The sequence below is a fragment of the Phoenix dactylifera genome, chromosome 9, assembly GCF_051530095.1.
Source record: "Phoenix dactylifera cultivar Ajwa chromosome 9, Ajwa_hap1_PhDact_Kaust_v1.1, whole genome shotgun sequence".
NCBI lineage: Eukaryota > Viridiplantae > Streptophyta > Magnoliopsida > Arecales > Arecaceae > Phoenix > Phoenix dactylifera.
The window spans coordinates 7,310,663-7,328,676 of record NC_143198.1 but is presented as its reverse complement, the minus strand read 5'-3'; the positions used below and the strand labels follow the sequence as shown (position 1 = coordinate 7,328,676).

Below are 18,014 nucleotides of genomic sequence, written 5' to 3'. Positions count from 1 at the left end.
TTGTTCCATGTTTGGAGCTAGAGAATGAGCCATTGAACTTAGATGGCATATATCAAATACCAAGCAGTTTAATCTGCAATTTCTTCTGAATCAGCTACTGTACAATGCATTCCGATTAAATCCAATGGCCACGAGTAGATGCAATTCATGTGGATGTTGGTTCCATGGATGGTCCCATCATACAATCATCAAAAAATTGAAGTAATTGAAATACATTACCAATTTGATAGGGTGACATGATATTGTTTTCTTTTCTTGGTAGTCATCATCAAATTGTCGAATAATAAGTTTATATTATGCAAACACCACAGTTTGAATCTCCGCAATATCCTTAAATGCCTTTACGGCTACTAATGGCCAACAAAAACATTGCTTAAATTAATTGGATAAGCTCATTTAGATGCAAGATTAATGGTTAGTTTTTTCAAGAAATTAGTACTTAACCTAGTATTGCAAGGTATAGTATTTTAAAACTCAAGAAGGTCAACCGGGTTGACTCATCTAATCTGTTACATCTAATCTTTGGCAATTAGGGTAATAATAAAACATGGATTTTCTTAAAACTCTTCATACTTCTAATTCAACCGGTTCATGTAACCTACTTGAATCAATTTACAAAAATCCTCTTTTTTTCTGAAGAAAAACAAACTTTATATGATCTCTACTGCTCATCTTTCTTCTTACTCTCTCGTTCTTCTCCATCGAGCCACAAAACTCCCTCTTTCCTCTCTAGTTCTTCTTCGTTGAGTTACATTTTTCCCTTAAAAACAAAAGCTTTAGATTCCCTTGGAGAAGAGAACTTCCTCTAGACCCATCCATATACACCGCCATGGAGAAGAAAGCTTCCTTAGCTCAATCCCATCACTTGACTAGCCTCTTCTCTTCCCTTTCTAGGTTAGGATTTTGGGATGCTTGTGTTCAACTGGCTTCTGCCATTGATTGGTCAACTGGTAACCTCTGAACTGGCAATGGAAATGGGCTGGGCAAGTCAATGGTTTCAACCTACTGGCTAGAATTACATATTCAAGGGGCAGGTCTGTGGACATAGATTTTAGGTTTGCCTTTGTTCCAAAATTTGTTTCAAACTGATGCCTTGAGCAAAATTGGTGATGATGCTTACATCCTGTTGAAATCCTTTGGACTACAAGCAGGATGTTCTTTGTAGGGGGCGAACTTGCACTTCAAACTTGGAATAGAAAGCATGCAATGTAGGAGAAATTACACCACCAGGTTTCATTCTTGAGTTGAATGAAAATTGTACTTCAATGCTATTTAGTTCATGATAACATACTGAATGCGACAAAATAGATGCTGAAAATACACCTTCTGTTTTGTCATCAATTCAACTCTTTTTGCAAAATGGAATTTGATCCAAATCCACCCAATGGCCTGCCATCACTCTACCATAAATCATGAGGTCAAGTTTATTGGCAAGATGCAAGCTTTGAGTATGGTCTTGTAAAAACACTGAAATAAATAATCAACTTGGCAGCTATATGCTCAAAAATTTGTTGGCTTCATAGCTACCAATAATCCTTACAAGAACATGATCCATCTCTGAAATGGTGGAATCGACTGCGATCTCTCACAACAATCTCCCGATCGTAAACCTTTGATATAAGGTTAGTCACCAAATGGCAATCTGCGCACACCCTCAAGTTCTTGACAATCCTAATAGGTGCCCCTGGGGCAGAGTTAAGCAGTGCAAAAGCTATGGCCAACCTCTCACTATGGTAGTTCAATGCAGTCTCCTTCTCCTCCTCCTCTATGTCAGCCAACACATTAGTCGTGCGAGGCGCATATCCTTCTAATCTTAGTTTGTTCGCAATCTCCTCGAGCATCTTATATATCTCATCACTCTGCGAATGTGATCTATCTCCCATCACAAATTCATGCACACGATTGCCCAATTCGACGAGGCTATGCCCGGGCATCTTCCTCACACCTCCTTTCAACATGCTCCTTCTTAGCCTATGGACTTCCCCCCACCGGCCGACAGAGGCATAGAGATTGGACAAAAGCACATAATCTCCGCTGTGTCCTGGATCCAACTCTGCAAGCCGCGCCCAAGCAAGCTTCCCAAGGTCCAATCTCTTATGCATCGCACAAGCTCCGAGCAAGGTCCTCCACAAGACGGCATTGGGCTCCAATGGCATGTTCATGATATAATCATGTGCCTGCTCCACCAAGCCAGCTCTTCCCAAGAGATCAACCATGCAGCCATAGTGCTCAATTTTTGGAACTATGTTGTATTCATTCTTCATCCGATTGAAGTACCTGAACCCCTCGTCGACCAAACCGCAATGGCTACAAGCATACAAGACCCCAACCAATGTGATCTCGGTCGGCACCAGCCTCTCCCTCTCCATTGCACTGAAAAGCTCGAGCGCCTCCTTGCCAAACCCATTCACCGCCATCCCAACGATCAATGAAGTCCAAGACACAACAGTCTTCGACGCCATCTCGTTGAAAACCCTGTAAGCCTCCTCAACGCTCCCACACTTGGCATAGAGATCAATGAGCGCGTTCTCCACATGGACGTTCCCACAGAGCCCCACCTTAAACAAGTACAGATGCGCCCTCCGGCCGAGTGCCAAGGCACCGAGCTCGGCGCAGGCGCAGAGCAAGCTAACCATAGTAAAACCATCCGGCTTGACGCCGCTGTCCTCCAGACTCATCTCTCTGAAGAGCGTGAGCGCTTCATTGGGCCTTCCGTTGATAGCGAACCCATTAATGATGGAATTCCAGGTGACGAGGTTTCTCTCATCCATTCCCTCGAACACCTTGTAGGCGCTCTCAAATAGGCCACAGGTAGCGTAGAAATGGACGAGAGTGTTCTGGACGAAGACGGAGGTCTCGAGGCCGTTCTTGACGGAGAGGGAGTGGACCTTCTCGCCTTCCCGGAAGGCCATGAGCTTGGCGCATGCCTTGAGGAGGAAAGGATAGGTGTGGGTGTCGGGGGTGACGGCGGCAGCGAGCATCTGGCGGTGGACGAGGAGGGCGGGGCCGGGGCTGTCGCTCTCGGCGTAGCCGCGGACCATGGTGTTGTAGGTGAAGACGCCGGGAAGGTGGATCTGGGAGAAGACGGCGGCGGCGTAGGGGAGGGGGGAGGGGGAGAGGGAGACGATGGCGAAGACAAGGTGTTTGCCGAAAGCCCGGTCGGAGAGGGGGACGCCGGTGCGGATGGAGTGGGCGTGGATTTGCTTGATTTTTGGGAGAGATTTGCATGTCTGGAGGAGGGCGATGCACCGCCTGAGGGAGGGGGGTTTTGGGGCGGGTGAGCGTGGGGGTGAGGTGGCGAGGGAGGAAGGGGTGGGGTGTCTTTTTGAGAGGGATGGAGGGAGGAATTGGGTCAGGATGGAGGCTGAGGGGTTTAGTATGGTGGTGGGGGGTTTGGGCTGCATCTGGCCATTGAAGTAGAGGGGTGGGTTGTTCTATGATGGGCTTTATATGTTGGGTATGTGTCTAAGTTGCTACATTGAGATAAGAATAGTTAATTTCAGGTGGAAGTCTAAAAGGAATTTGAACTCAAATATGGCCTGGTTGAAAAAAACTGATCAAGAGAAAAAGCTTAGATACACATAAAAAGTGCATTCATTTGAAGCAATAATTTTACCATTTGAGATGCATTAAACTAAGAATATGTTATCTACTTCTCTTTCCAAAATCAGTAATGAAATTTCTAATTAAAGATCTGCATCATTGATCATGATCCTAATTGCTAAAATATATTAAAAACAAAAAATCATATATTCAAATGGTTTCTAATCGATGCATCATATGGATATACATATGAATATTTTTTATACTGTAAAGTATTTAAATAGAGAGTTGACCTTATTGGTCCTGTTGCATACATGTCAATATATATATAAATTAGAAACTAATAGATATTTATACTGAAATCATAGCAAAATATGGACTCATATCATTTTTACCATTCACTTTTGTATTTGCTTGACGCATGGATTAGAGACTATTAAAATACATTTTTTTATTTGTAGATATTTTTAGCAATATAGGTTATTATCAATGTATAGATTTTTAATTTGGATGCCTCAAGAGAGGTAGATACCCTCTCTAAGAAGAGAATAGACTATCTCTTACTGGTCAAGTTAGATATCATAGCCCAACAAGTTACATGCTAATAACCGAAATCAAACCAACCTATTAGAGTGTCAAAAAAGGTTAACTCATTATGGTCCTCAAACACAGTGGGCCAAGTTAGGTGGGCAGATTTTAGTTAAGCAAATGGATCCAAATCAATTTTATTATGCATTCTGAACTTGGTTAAAAGAAACTTGTTTGTGATTCATTTTGTTTCAGATTTTAATAGCAGCATTATTTGTTACATAGATATAAAGAAGAGTAGAGGGAGGCAAGATGTTAGTGTCCATGTTGGTGCATGTATGGAATCGCTTGGCCTTGACATATAGGCTAAGCCCTCGCCTCGGGCTTCCTGATTATTTTTTAAGAAAAATAAAAAATACCTAAAAATTCTTTAGAAAATACTGAGTATGAGTAATTAAATATTACCAATAACATTATCTATTATCCCATTAGGATCAGAAATCAACCACTATTGTCAATTAAATCTGAAAATACATCAAACATAAAGAAATAATACAAGAAAATTATAAAAGAAAACAAGTAAGTTAGGCCGGGCTCAGGTTGGGCATTAATCCCCAAGGCCAACCGGTCCATGGGCCTAAAACCTTGGATCAAGCCCGTCTAACAAGCAACAGGATTGAACAAGGTAGGTATCCCGCTCGGCCCATGAATAAATAGATCTAGTCCCATGAAATATTTTTAGAAATTTTTGGGATTCCCATCAGAGCCCTTAAGTCAGGTGAACTACCAGGAGCATAGCAAAGCGACAAATTAACTAATTAAGAAAAAAAACTAATGGGTACCTTTTCTCAAAACTCTCTACCATCATAGGATCTACTAGTAGCCTATCCCACTTTCCTCGTATTAACCATGCATTTACTACCACCTTTTATCTCTCTCTCATGCCCTCAATCCATCACATATGGTATGGCTGCATATGAGCATACCTTAAAAAAAAAAAAAAAAAAATCTTAAAATAGTATAAAATATGGTATATCGTATTGGTCCAAACTATACGGTACGAAGTATGCTATATCATACCGATTCAATATGGATATTCAACATGGAGGCACACCAACACTCAGAATATCAAAAAAAATTTCGTACTGTACCATATTGATATTGTGCTAGTATGGCACGATAGAGAGTATGATACCGAAATGACGAAATTTGTTATCAAATTTTATAATAAAAAAAATATATAACTTATATTTATTATAAATAAAATAAATTATTGTCACTATTATCAAATAACGCAATCGCTTAGCCACGATTTCCAAGTACTTGAAAGGTATTAAGGATGCTCTAATTACATCCTTTCTATCACACTGCTCGAAACCTTAGCCAAGTTGTAAGTACCCTGTAGCTCTGCAAGACTGCAACAGACACACTGACATGTATTAAATAATAGTTAGAAGTAATTTTTTGACAACAAATTTAACAACTAGAATAATATAAAGATATCATCAGCGTCATAAAATGCATATTCAAAAAAACTAGTATTTGATTTCCCCTATCTCTTACTACATATGTGACAATATATCAATAATAACACAATTAAACTAATTCCACATGTTCATTAAATAGTTTATTCATATTTGTATTTTTTTATTGATGGTCCAATTCAGTTGATCACATCAAAAGTGATTTAATTTGAATTCTGCTTGAGGCTAGCCACAATTATTTTTTTAGTATGTGATGGGACAACAATAGTCACATTTTGAATTTATGATAAGTAATGACAACATCACATTGGCAGTCCGTGATGGAGCAATGATAATATTATATATTTCAGCTTATGGTGAGATAACAATAATGCTACATTTTTAACCTATGATTCGATAATTAATATTAACGAGACTAGCCTATAGCCCATACCCATTCACATATCAAAAATTAATTATTTTAGCTTTGGATTATTTATGGTTAGATTTTCAGCCTATGATGCGATAATGATAGTTAGAACTATAGTACTATGATATAATTGAAAAATATACGACCATATAAGTAAGCATGTAAAAAGAAATTTTTTCTAACCAGCAATAAAATTCAAACGCCAATCAATTCAAAAAAATACGCCTGACATATTTAATAAATTTAATATTAATATTTTGTACAGAGACTGGACGTCCGTTTCAATTGATGCATTGGTAGCTTCATTAGTAAACAAACTCCGGTCTGACACTCATCAATGGTCCATCCAAACCCCCTAAAACGGGAGGCTCCCAAGGAAAAAGCCACTTGACCTTGGACACAAAAGTCTCTTCAAACAGTTTTGGCAGCCACATGGGCTTTGGAGTCGGGTGATGGCAGCTAGATATGGCCGGGGGAGCCCTGAGGTGGCACGGCGTGGTCGCCGCATTTCTTTCATGTGGCGTGAGATTGGGAGGTACCTGCCGACCGTGTTAGCTCATACCAGGTGGCTGATGGGCGACGGCCGGACCATTGTGGTGACTGATGACCCGTGGGTAGATACCATTCCCTTGAGATATTGGCCGACGACGGTGGATTTCGAGGCAGCAGTGGGGCTCCGGGTGTGCGACCTCTTAGTACCAGGGAGGGCAGAGTGGGACGTGGACAGACTCCATCAGTTGTTCGGAGCACACCTAGCAGAGAGGATCCTTTCTCTCCCAGTACCAGGATGCGAGGGCCCAGATGTCAGGGTTTGGAGCACTTCATGCAGGGCTAGTGTTGGGCTGGGTGATCTGGCCCGGGTGATTCAGTGCGAGCATGAGAGTGGATGGGATGGTGCCTGGATTTGGAGGTCTAGGCTCCATCCGAGAGCAGCACTTTTTCTATGGAAGGTGATGTGGGACCGCCTTCCGACGAGAGCTGTGCTGAGCCGACGTGGTTTGGGGATCCCTGCGGAGTGTGGGGCCTGCGGTGCGGATGAGTCAGTTGACCATGCACTATTTGCATGCTTTTGGGCGAGGCAGACATGGCAGTGGTCGGGGATCCCAGAGGAGGTCTGGCGGGAGAGGAGATTGTTTCTACAGATGATTCGTCAGTGGCTGGCTAGCCCCCGGACATGTCTGGAGGCTACCCGAGCGATTTGCACCGCCCACCAGATTTGGTTGGCACGGAACGCTCGCACCTTTGGCGAGCGTAGGATGTCGCCGAGGTTTGTTGCGGAGTCCGCTCGAGTATTGGCGATGGAGTCCAGACCTACCAGCCATTCAGATACGACCTTGATAGCTCGGGACACCTGGGGTTCTTTCTCTGCTCCGGCAGTTCTTCGGACGGTGTTCTTCACCTGGGAGCCCCCACCCCCGAGTTTCCTCAAGGTCAATTTTGATGGTTCAGTACTAGACAATGGTACACGAGGCGGTGCCGGCTTTGTCATACGTGACCCTCATTCTAGGGTACTGGCAGCGGGCGGTTGCCGGCTATTTGACATATCAGTGCCAGCGGCGGAGTTGCGAGCTGCCTGGGCCGGCTTTTGCCATGCGCGGCGGGTATTGCGGGCTAGCTCGATCATCTTGGAGGGCGACTCATCCACTGTCATTGGGTGGATTCGGCGGGAGAGCATTGACCATCCTTTGATCCGGGATATTAGGTTGATGGTGAGGGATGTTGTGGCCTTTGAGGCTAAGCATGTATACAGGGAGGCCAACGGGGCGGCTGACTGGGTAGCTACATATGTAGCACACCATTCGGGTTACGCCCTGTGGTCAGGAGAGCGGGAGCTGCCATCGGCGCTACGCGAGATTTTGTATTTTGATGTTCTTGGGTGTATTCGGACACGCGTTGTTTGAAGAACCCGTTTTAAGCAAAAAAAAAAAAAAAAAAAAAAAAAATAGTTTTGGATCTCTGGAAACGCGGCTTTGCTCGGCCAATCATGCGATCAGTAAGAATTGAGCTCAATAAGACGACCCAGATGCGGAAAAGTTGATCTTCTTCCAAAATAATCTACAAAAAGTTTGTTTGTCAGGGAATTTTTAACAGAAGATCTAAGTCTATAGAAGGCAGAATTCTTAGCATAGTAGAGTTCTCTAAATAAGCTTACCTAAGGGCCTCCATACTATCTCTTTATATAGGGTAGTCAACCTATAGTTATCTGATTTGATGCGATGTGTGTTAATGGTGGTCAGTTGTATGAGTAGCATACGACTGTGATCATGCTGATTGTGCATTAAAAGTAGTGTCGTCATAACTATCGGTCTTTATCGGCACATGTAGATGGCTTTATGAATTTTGCCGAAGTTGTTCACCTCGGTTTATACTATGGTCAAGAGGGTCAATCTGATCCAATGTCGAGATGTCCAATATTTTTTCCATCACTTACCCCCCATTTTCAAAGTTGAGTTATATCTTAGTTTAGGTGACAGAAGTCGTATCATCATCTCGTTCGAGGATAAGGCTTCTGGAAGGGAGCATTAATACGTCGGTTGATGTTCTCGAAGCATCGGCACATTTATGTTATTTCGAGGCGCTATTATTTTGGGACATTTTTGAGGCGCCACTAATGTGGTGATCTTGGTGAATCACTCACGTCGTATCCCGAGCTAACATGTAGTCGAATCGTCTCCGGTAGTCGAACCATTAGTTTGATTAGGGTCTTTTGTGCTTCTATATAAAGGTAATAGCACTGTTGGTCGTCGTTGGATGCTGGTATGATGCTGATATCAGTCACATTTTTTGACGAAGTCAGTTGCATCCTTTTGTAATGTTGGCCAGTAGTATCCTATCACGGGATCTTGTAGACCAAAGATCTACCCCTCAGGTGATTGTCGCAAATTCCTTCATATACCTTCCGACGTGCATAATCTGTCTCGGACAAACGGAGATACTTGAAAAGCGGCAGTAAAAATGGTCTTTGATATAACCTATCATTGAGAAGAACATAGTGGAAGGCTTGATACTTTATTCGGCGGGCTCTAACCCAATCTATAGGCAATTTTCCATCCTTAAAAAAGTCGATGAGAGGATCTATCCAGCTCAACTCAATATTAGTGTTCATCACAAGCTCGAGCTCGTCGATGCTCAGCCCCTCTGCAAGGCATCAATACTGGCTTTTTAACTATTTTAATTCTTTGGTGGGAGTGCCAAGAATAAGGGACAAGCCTGGCCCGCATATGCCACTTGGATGGTGTTAACGGGGTGAAGGGTTTAGTCCCACTTCGCCTAGGCAAGATTAATTTTACTTCCTTAAGTAACATGGGCAAGGGCACTTTCTTCCAAGTTAGGAATTTTGTCCCATATCAGTTAGCCAAAAATATTTTTCACATGTTTAAATAACATGGGCTCTCTACAAATTTTGTTTTTTAGACAAAACGGGTTTGATCTATTTTAGGATCTATTCTAATCCTGCTCTGATACCATTAATGAAAATAATTTTAGCTAACCGAAATGGGACTAAATTTCTAACTTGGGAGAAAGTGCCCTTGCCCATGTTACTTAAGGAAGTGAAATTAATTTTGTCTGGGCAATGTGGGACTAAATCCTTCACCCCGTTAACACCATCCAAGTGGCATATGCGGGCCAGGCTTGTCCCTCATCCTTGGCACTCCCACCAAAGAATTAAAATAGTTAAAAAGCCAGTACTGACACCTTGCAGAGGAGCCTCCACTCATCATGAGTCGGGGGCCCTCTGCAAGGCATCAGTACTGGCTTTTTAACTATTTTAATTCTTTGGTGGGAGTGCCAAGGGTGAGGGACAAGCCTGGCCCGCATATGCCACTTGGATGGTATTAACGGGGTGAAGGGTTTAGTCCCACATCGCCTAGATAAGATTAATATCACTTCCTTAAGTAACATGGGCAAGGGCACTTTCTCCTAAGTTAGGGATTTAGTCCCATATCGGTTAACCAAAAATATTTTCACAAGTTTAAATAACATGGGCTCTCTAGAAACTTTTTTTTTTGGGTACACTATTTTATTTGGACCATCATTTATAAACTTTGCTTGAATAATATTGTTGTTGGTAATTGCTCATTAGAGGATGGATTATTCAAATTAGACCTTGATACATCTTTTGAATTATCGCTTTTATCCCTGCAAAATAAAAAACATTATGGATTAAAGCGTAGCATGGTTAACGAAAATTCCTCAATATTATGGCACCGAAGATTAGGGCATATCTCCATAAAAAGAATCAAGAGATTAGTAAATTATGTAATTTTACCAACTCTTAACTATGGTGATTTTGAAACTTGTTTAGACTGCATCAAGGAAAAGCAAACTAACAAGTTTAAGAAAGGTGACATAAGAAGTACAAGTTTATCGGATCTCATACATATAGATATATATCGGCCTTTTTCGATCCCATGTTTTACCGGTCATAAGTATTTTATCACCTTTATTGATGATTACTCACGCTATGGGTATCTCTACTGTCACGACCCCCGCCCCGTTTCCGGCGGGCCGCCGCGACGGTCCTAGGATGCGGGTAGGCATAAGGCCACCAGCCACCACGTAGAACCCTACTACCTATCAATCATCAATAAATGCTGAAAATTTTGGCATGATGCATGCACAAAATGATCACCTTTCCTATAGTGACCTGTCAGGATTATCTCAATACATACAACAACACTACCTGTCAGAGCAGCAATCACATAACCTGTCACATAACGAACCTGGACAATATATATCAATACATCATCACAGGCATATAACTCAACTGTATAAAAATCTGGTTCCCATTCCATCCATGGTCAAACCCATATCCACAACAGGATCTATGACTGTAACTATACACTATATACAACAGAAGGTTTATAATACACCAAAAGGGTATAAACCTCTATCTACATTGTACTATACTATGGAGCGGCACAGCTAGCAGGCAACCACTAATCCTGCTCCTCTCTATACAATACCTGCCCTGCAATCAAAAATATCAAACTGGGGAGTGAGTATATAAATACTCAGTGAGTGGAGTAGAGAGTACTATGCACATGAGACCAGATATAATCATGGCTCGAGGTGAAATCTCAAGATCAATAACAAGATGAACATGATCTCAACATAGAGAATATGAAGTAAGTCATCAATACCACCACAATCAATATCAACTCATCTGAAGCATATATGGAATAATCAAGTAAACATATATGCTACTCATGAATATGCTCAACAGGTCATAGTACTGAATCATATAAATCAGGTGTCAATAGGCTGAATCATCAACAAGACAGCTATCGGGAGGTGGGTTTTACGCCCCAGGGAACCAGCAACAACTCCCTACTGCCATATGCATATATCGAATATGACACCACACCAATATGTAAATCATCACTAGATAGCTGTCGGGAGGTGGGTTTTACGCCCCAGGCGAACCAGCAACAACTCCCCACTGTCACATGCATATGCAGGATAAGACACCATATCGATAATGTAAATGCTAGACAGCTATCGGAAGGTGGGTTTTACGCCCCAGGCGAACCAGCAACAACTTTCCACCAGGATAAGATACCACACTGATCATGTAAATGCTGGCCAGTATCCAGAACAGAAATCCATCTCACATCTACATACTAAACGGCACCTCGCGGGAATTCTACATCCGCGGAAAGCCATACTGTACCTCGCGGGGTCTTACTATGCCCGGCGGCAAGCAGAATATAAGTCGTAGGACCGGCCGATCCTACGCCTAGGGCCGTGTCCCCCCTAGGAAGGGACTGGGCTCCGCCCACCCAGAATGCTACTATGTGCACAAAGGCCGATGTTCAACCCCATCGACTATAGGTGTTCTGCAGATACTGCCAAGCCATGCATAAATGCTATAATGCACCCTCCCAATACTCTACTAAAAAAGGAGCATAATCAAGACTACCACTCACTCGGCCACGACCCAATTATAACTAACATCAGGGTTGGGAGTGAGGAATCACGGGAGTACAATGCAACTCAATATACCATGAGAAGGGCTCTACAAGTCTTTGAAATAGAGGAAATGAAATCAATTTACAAAAAAAGTCATTTCACAATTCAGATCCAATTTAACTACTCATAAAAGAGTATAATCAAGGCTACCACTTACAAGTCTTTGAAATAGAGGAAATGAAATCAATTTACAAAAGAAATCATTTCACAATTCAGATCCAATTTAACTACTCATAAAAGAGTATAATCAAGGCTACCATTCACAAGTCTTTGAAATAGAGGAAATGAAATCAATTTACAAAAGAAATCATTTCACAATTCAAATCCAATTTGACTACTTTTCCGCCCCTTGTAATTCCTCTCAATGTTCCCTCAAATGCGTGCATAAGATAATCAAGTATGGAGAAACAAGATTATAGAGGAATCTACTACAATATCATTCAATATACACAAGTGGAATCAATTCACACTTGGCGGTATTCATGAAAATGAATTAAGGATGCTCATGGTGCAAAGTACATGACTCCCACTCACTTGTCAATCTGGCACAGCCCTGATACACCTTCAAAACTTTATGGTAGGCAGTAGGGGGCTTCTTCTTCTTGCTCCCTAACTTCTTGCCCAACTGTGACATGCATTTATAATACATTTAGTCCTATATCAAGGGTCATAATCTACGTGCCAATTATAACATAGGGAACTTAAATTGATTCAACTCCCCCTTTCCCTAAATCTTTTCTTTTCTTTCTTCTTTTTCTTTTTAATTAATTAACTCACCATTTATGTGTATTAGGGACTCCCTTGCATGAGTACAAGGTCCCTTTTAGCTTGATCTAGGCTTAATACTCTATTATAGCATGAAATCCCTTATTTTCCACCCGGATGAACAGTAACCCGGACTGATAGTGGGTTACTTCATCCCGGTTTTGATCCACTTTTAGGACTCCAAATTTGATGAAATTTTTACCTAACATTCTACACTCATAGAGGATTCCAAAGAGATAACATGCATCATCATCGGAGGTCGTTTGACCCTCTAAATAATTCACCGAAGTTGGGACTTCGACACAGTTTTTCCGTAATGCTGGAAAAATTTGTCGAAATCCGATTCTTCCTCTTTTAACCACCTCTACAACCCTTATCTGACCCCTCTAGACTACATCCACCCTTTGTATAGCCTAATATCATCAAAAGACTAGATAGGGATGGATATTTACCTTTTTCTTTTTGGAAATCGAGGTCCTTGCGTAGAGGAGAAGGAGATCTACACTTTTTCCTTCAGTTGGCAGCGCAACCGAAACTCCCTTCCACCTCGAATCCCTCTTCCTTCTTCTTTTTCTTCTTCTTCTTCTCTTTTTCTTTCTCTCTGTGTCGTCTGAGAACCCTCCCCCTCTCCTCTCTGTTTCACTCCCGTGAGCCAGCTCAAACCCTCCAATTAAATCACATCAAGATACTATTTACCCCTTTTTTTTAATATTATTAGATTCCCATTTTGCCCCTAACACTTCAACATATCTACTGTTATGCCATTAACTTTTGATTCCTTTCCAATTTTACCCTTACCACTTCAACGTATCTACAACTATGCCATTATCTTTTGATTCCTTCCAGTTTTACCCCTTATATCAATTTTAAAAGACTATTCTATCCCCTTTTTATATAAATAAAATATTTTGGGGTTATTACATCTACTTATTGTATGACAAGGCTGAAACATTAAATGCCTTCAAGCTTTCAAAACAAAGGTAGAGTTACAACTTGGTAAAAAGATTAAAATTGTGAAATCAGATAGAGGTGGTGAATACTATGGTCGGTATACTGAAATTTGACAATATTTAGGTCCATTTGCTCAATTTTCTTCAAGAGCAAGGTATAGTTGCACAATACACTATGCCTGGTACTTTAATCAAAATGGAGTTGCAGAAAAAAAAAACCAAACATTAATGGAGATGGTAAGAAGTATGATTAGTTACTCAACTCTTTCAATTTCTCTGTGGGGTAATGTCTTAAAAGTTGTTGCGCATATTCTACACAGGGTTCCTAATAAAGCTGTCTCAAAAATATCTTATGAAGTTTGAATAGGTAGGAAACCTAGTTTAAGACTTGGGGGTGTCAAGCTGAGGCTAGAGTGTACAACCCACAAGAGAAAAAGTTGGACTTTAGAACTATTAGTAGTTATTTTATTGGTTATCCAGAAAAGTTCAAAGGATACAGATTTTATTATCCTAATCATACTTTGCGGATTGTGGAGATAAGGAATGCTAAATTTTTTGAAAATGACCAAATCAGTAGGAGTATAAAACATCAAGAAATTAATTTTGAGGAAAAGCGAACTCTATATGGTATGCAAAATTCAAATGAGCAGCCAATGATTCCTCCACCTATCATGAATAATGATGTAGAGAAGGATGAGTACTATTAATGTTCCATTTGAATCTGTGCCAATTATCACTGAGAATATTGCTCCAACTTTAGAATCAGTGGATTAAGAAGCAACTTTAAGAAGGTCATCAAGGATAAGGAGATCTCCAATTCTACCAGATTATATAGTATACCTTCAAGAATGCGATTATGACATCAGAAATATCGATGATCTAATAAATTTTTCACAAGCTATAAATTCAGTAAATTCCTTCAAATGGCTAGATGCTACGAAAGATGAGATAGATTGTATAGCTAAAAATAATGTTTGGAATCTAGTTAAACTACCTCATGGGGCTACAGCAATATGCTGCAAATGGATTTTTAAAACCAAAAGAGACTCCAAGAGCAAGATAGAGCGACATAAGGCCAGACTTGTTACCAAAGGATTTACTCAAAAAGAGGATATTGATTATTATGAGACCTTCTCTCCAGTTTCAAAGAAAAACTCTTTAAGGATAATTATGGCTTTGATGGCTCATTTTGATTTAAAGCTGCACCAAATGGATGTGAGAATTGCTTTTCTTAATAGTAATTTAGAGGAAGAAGTTTACTTGAAACAACCTGAAGGTTTTGATTCAGAAGAACAGAGTCATATGGTTTGCAAGCTAAATAAGTCTATATATGGACTCAAACAATCGCCCCAACAGTGGTTTTTTAAGTTCAATAACGTCATTTCTATGTTTGGCTTTGTAGAAAACATTGTTGATAGATGTATATATCTTAAGATCAGTGAGAGTCAATTTATTTTTCTAGTCCCATATGTGGATGATATTTTGTTTGCTAGTAGTAATTTAGCATTGCTTAGGAAGACTGAGCAATTTCTGTCCAGCAATTTTGATATGAAGGATATGGGTGAAGCCTCATATGTCATCGCAATTGAGGTTTATAGAGATAGATCTAAAGAAAAAGTTTGTCTATTTCAAAAGGCTTAGATTAAGAAAATGTTGGAGGAATTTGGTATGAAAAATTTCAAACCAAGCCCAGTGTTTATTGCTAAAGGCCAAAGGTTAAGTAAATCACAATCTCCAACAAATGAAATTGAAAGGGAGCATATGAAAGCATTTCCATATGCTTCACTGATTGGGACTTTAATGTATGCTCAAGTCTGTACCAAACCTGATATAGTATATGTTGTGGGATTACTGGGGAGATTTCAAGCTAATCTAGGCATGGAATATTGGAGAGCTGCTAAAAGAGTATTGAGATACCTTTAGGAGACTCAAGATCATATACTTACATACAGCAAATCTGATATCTTGGAGATAGTTGGATACTCAGACTTAGAATTTGCCGGATATCCAAATAGTAGAAAGTCAACATCAGGTTATATCTTTCTACTAGCTGGTGGTACAGTGTCGTGGAAGAGTGCAAAGCAAAAGATGATAGCTGCTTCAACAATGGACGGTTGAGTTATTGGCATGCTATGATATAGTTACATAGGCTATTTGGCTAAGAAACTTTATGACGGGTCTACAGGTCGTGGATACTATTTCAAGGCCCATAAAGTTATTTTGTGATAATTTAGTAGCAGTTTTTTTAATAAATAATAACAAAATATCCAATAGAAATAAGCACCTGGAAGTGAAATATCTTGTTATAAATGAAAAATGTAATGATCATAAAGTTTCAGTTCAATACATCAATACTGTGCTTATATTGGTAAATTCTTTGACGAAAGCAATAGCTCCTAGATTGCATAAGGGGCACGTCGATCAAATGAGCCTTTCTGTATAAATTAATTGATGTACTATTGTGCATATTTCGGATGGTTGTAAATCACATTTACTGTATTTTCTGCTTTAATAAATTCATATGGTTTATACATACTATAGTAGCACTCATCATTGATCGAGAAATCCCTTCCGGCAAATTGTTGACCAAAGAATGGATTTCATAAGAAATACATTCATAAGGGTTTGGCTATGAGGGTTTAGCGATATAGTGATCATGGAACGCTATACGCCAATCAAATAGATGTTATTTCCGCCATGATTCATATTATTATTCTCAAAATAGTCAAACATAAAGTTTACCCAAATTGATATCAGAATAGAAGGAATACGCGTATAAGGATTTATAAAATTCAAGTGCCAAGGATGCTTCACTTGTCAATATGGTCCAAGTGAGAGAATGTAGGGATCTTGTCAAGTTGTGGCCCACATTGACAAGTGTCTCTTGAATTTTTGTAAATTTTAATAATCACGAGTGCATATATGAAATTTCACAATAGTGAAGAGTCATCTTGATGGGGGGTGACTCTTCATGGGTGTAACCACCTGTGGCAGTTGGTCTCTGGAGAGGGCTTTAAATAGCCTGTGGGGACCCCTTCTCCAAACACGCGTATACAGAGCTTCTCTCTCCAGAAAGATCCTGCTAATCTATGATCTCAAGATTTCTACGGATTACGAATCTTGAAGTGTGAACGGCAACCATGGATTCCATGACTCAAGGTCAGATTTATTTTATTTAAAATTATTTTCATCATCTTATTGATTGCAACTATGCAAATAATGGTTAATCCATATGAAATATGAATCTCGATTTGTGGCCCCTGCATATCTTTGTTGGTACATAAATTTGTTGCTCAATATGCCTGCAAAGATTTAGTGATTTACTTTCTGTTCCGAACTGCAGCAACCAAAGCTGTTCGATGGATTCAGCTTTTATTTCAGTGGAGACTGCACAACATCTTATAAAGGCTATCTGCAAGATCTTCTCATCGCAGAGGAAGCCCATCTCAAGAGACCAAGAGAAATTGTTCGATGACTCCTTGACTTCTACAATCTTCATAATCTACAGCCTTGACCATCCACACAAAAACAGATGCCAAGATTATGCTTCTGTTTTTAATCATAGGCTTGCTGAAACTCAGGCGCTTGCTGATGCTTCTTGAGGCAAAGTGGCAGCCAACACATGGATCATAGACTCCATTGCTGCTTGCAAATTGCAACCTTTAAGTTGAATGCCCAGTAATAAATAACAACTCTTTTTAATGTCTGCAACAGCAACTGTCTCCGAGTTGTGGCTAAAAGATATGATGTTATAAGGATTCACTGTTGGCAGTTAGTAATGGCAAATGCCTGGCTGATTTACAACAACAGCCATCGGGCTTTGCCTTAAGCTCTCATTTCTTAAGCATATTGGTGCTTCCTCCTGCTTCTTGTGCAGAGATTTCCCATTTGTGCGCCCAAACAACAGCAATTTGATTTTTTTTTCTTTTTCTTTTTAGCTGTTATGTGCTTCCAAGGTCATGAAATTGCATCCCAGCCCAAAGTTGGTTTTCCAGCTGATTCTTTTCTGTACCCCTATCTTCATTATAGTCGCTCTTTGATATGTGGTTTCAACCCCACTTCAAGACCAGTTCAAACGAAATGGTCTTGCTCCTGACCCTGAGAAACAAATTCTTGACATAAACTCAAAAACATATTTGACTTAAATTTTATTTGCATGACATCTTTCTCCTCAATTTATGCCTTTTTGTTAGCTTGCCATATGCATGCTTGTTATGTCATCATATTTGTCTTTCTAGTGGGCAAAGTGCTTGCTTGATATGTTTAATATCAATAGAAGAGAATTTTTGATCGACTGAAATATTACTTGCCAAACACAAGCTAAAAATTAGGAGCAGAAATTGGTACATTTCTAGCGACTGT

The 18,014-nt window shown here is 40.2% G+C and overlaps 2 protein-coding genes across 2 annotated transcripts; one reads left to right on the top strand and one right to left on the bottom strand.

Annotated features, from left to right (window-relative positions):
* Positions 1 to 1,244: 1,244 nt before the first annotated feature.
* On the bottom strand, positions 1,245 to 3,431 carry LOC103710531 (Tetratricopeptide repeat (TPR)-like superfamily protein). Its single transcript, XM_008796287.5, has one exon. The coding sequence runs from the start codon at positions 3,402 to 3,404 to the stop codon at positions 1,524 to 1,526; it is 1,881 nt and encodes a 626-aa protein (XP_008794509.5). The 5' UTR covers positions 3,405 to 3,431; the 3' UTR covers positions 1,245 to 1,523.
* Positions 3,432 to 6,416: 2,985 nt separating this feature from the next.
* Positions 6,417 to 17,254, top strand: LOC149752804 (uncharacterized). The gene is made up of 2 exons (XM_089925427.1): positions 6,417 to 7,231; positions 16,996 to 17,254. The coding sequence occupies exons 1-2, from the start codon at positions 6,417 to 6,419 to the stop codon at positions 17,252 to 17,254; spliced, it is 1,074 nt and encodes a 357-aa protein (XP_089781553.1).
* The last annotated feature ends 760 nt before the right edge of the window (positions 17,255 to 18,014 follow it).

What these genes read in the sequence shown, in the direction of transcription:
- LOC103710531 (XM_008796287.5), bottom strand. Translation starts at nt 3,404, where the DNA reads ATGCAGCCCAAACCCCCCACCACCATACTAAACCCCTCAGCCTCCATC.
- LOC149752804 (XM_089925427.1), top strand. Translation starts at nt 6,417, where the DNA reads ATGGCAGCTAGATATGGCCGGGGGAGCCCTGAGGTGGCACGGCGTGGT. An exon ending in GAGCGTAGGATGTCGCCGAG is followed by an intron (nt 7,232 to 16,995) that starts GTTTGTTGCGGA and finishes TCCGAACTGCAG; the next exon opens with CAACCAAAGCTGTTCGATGG.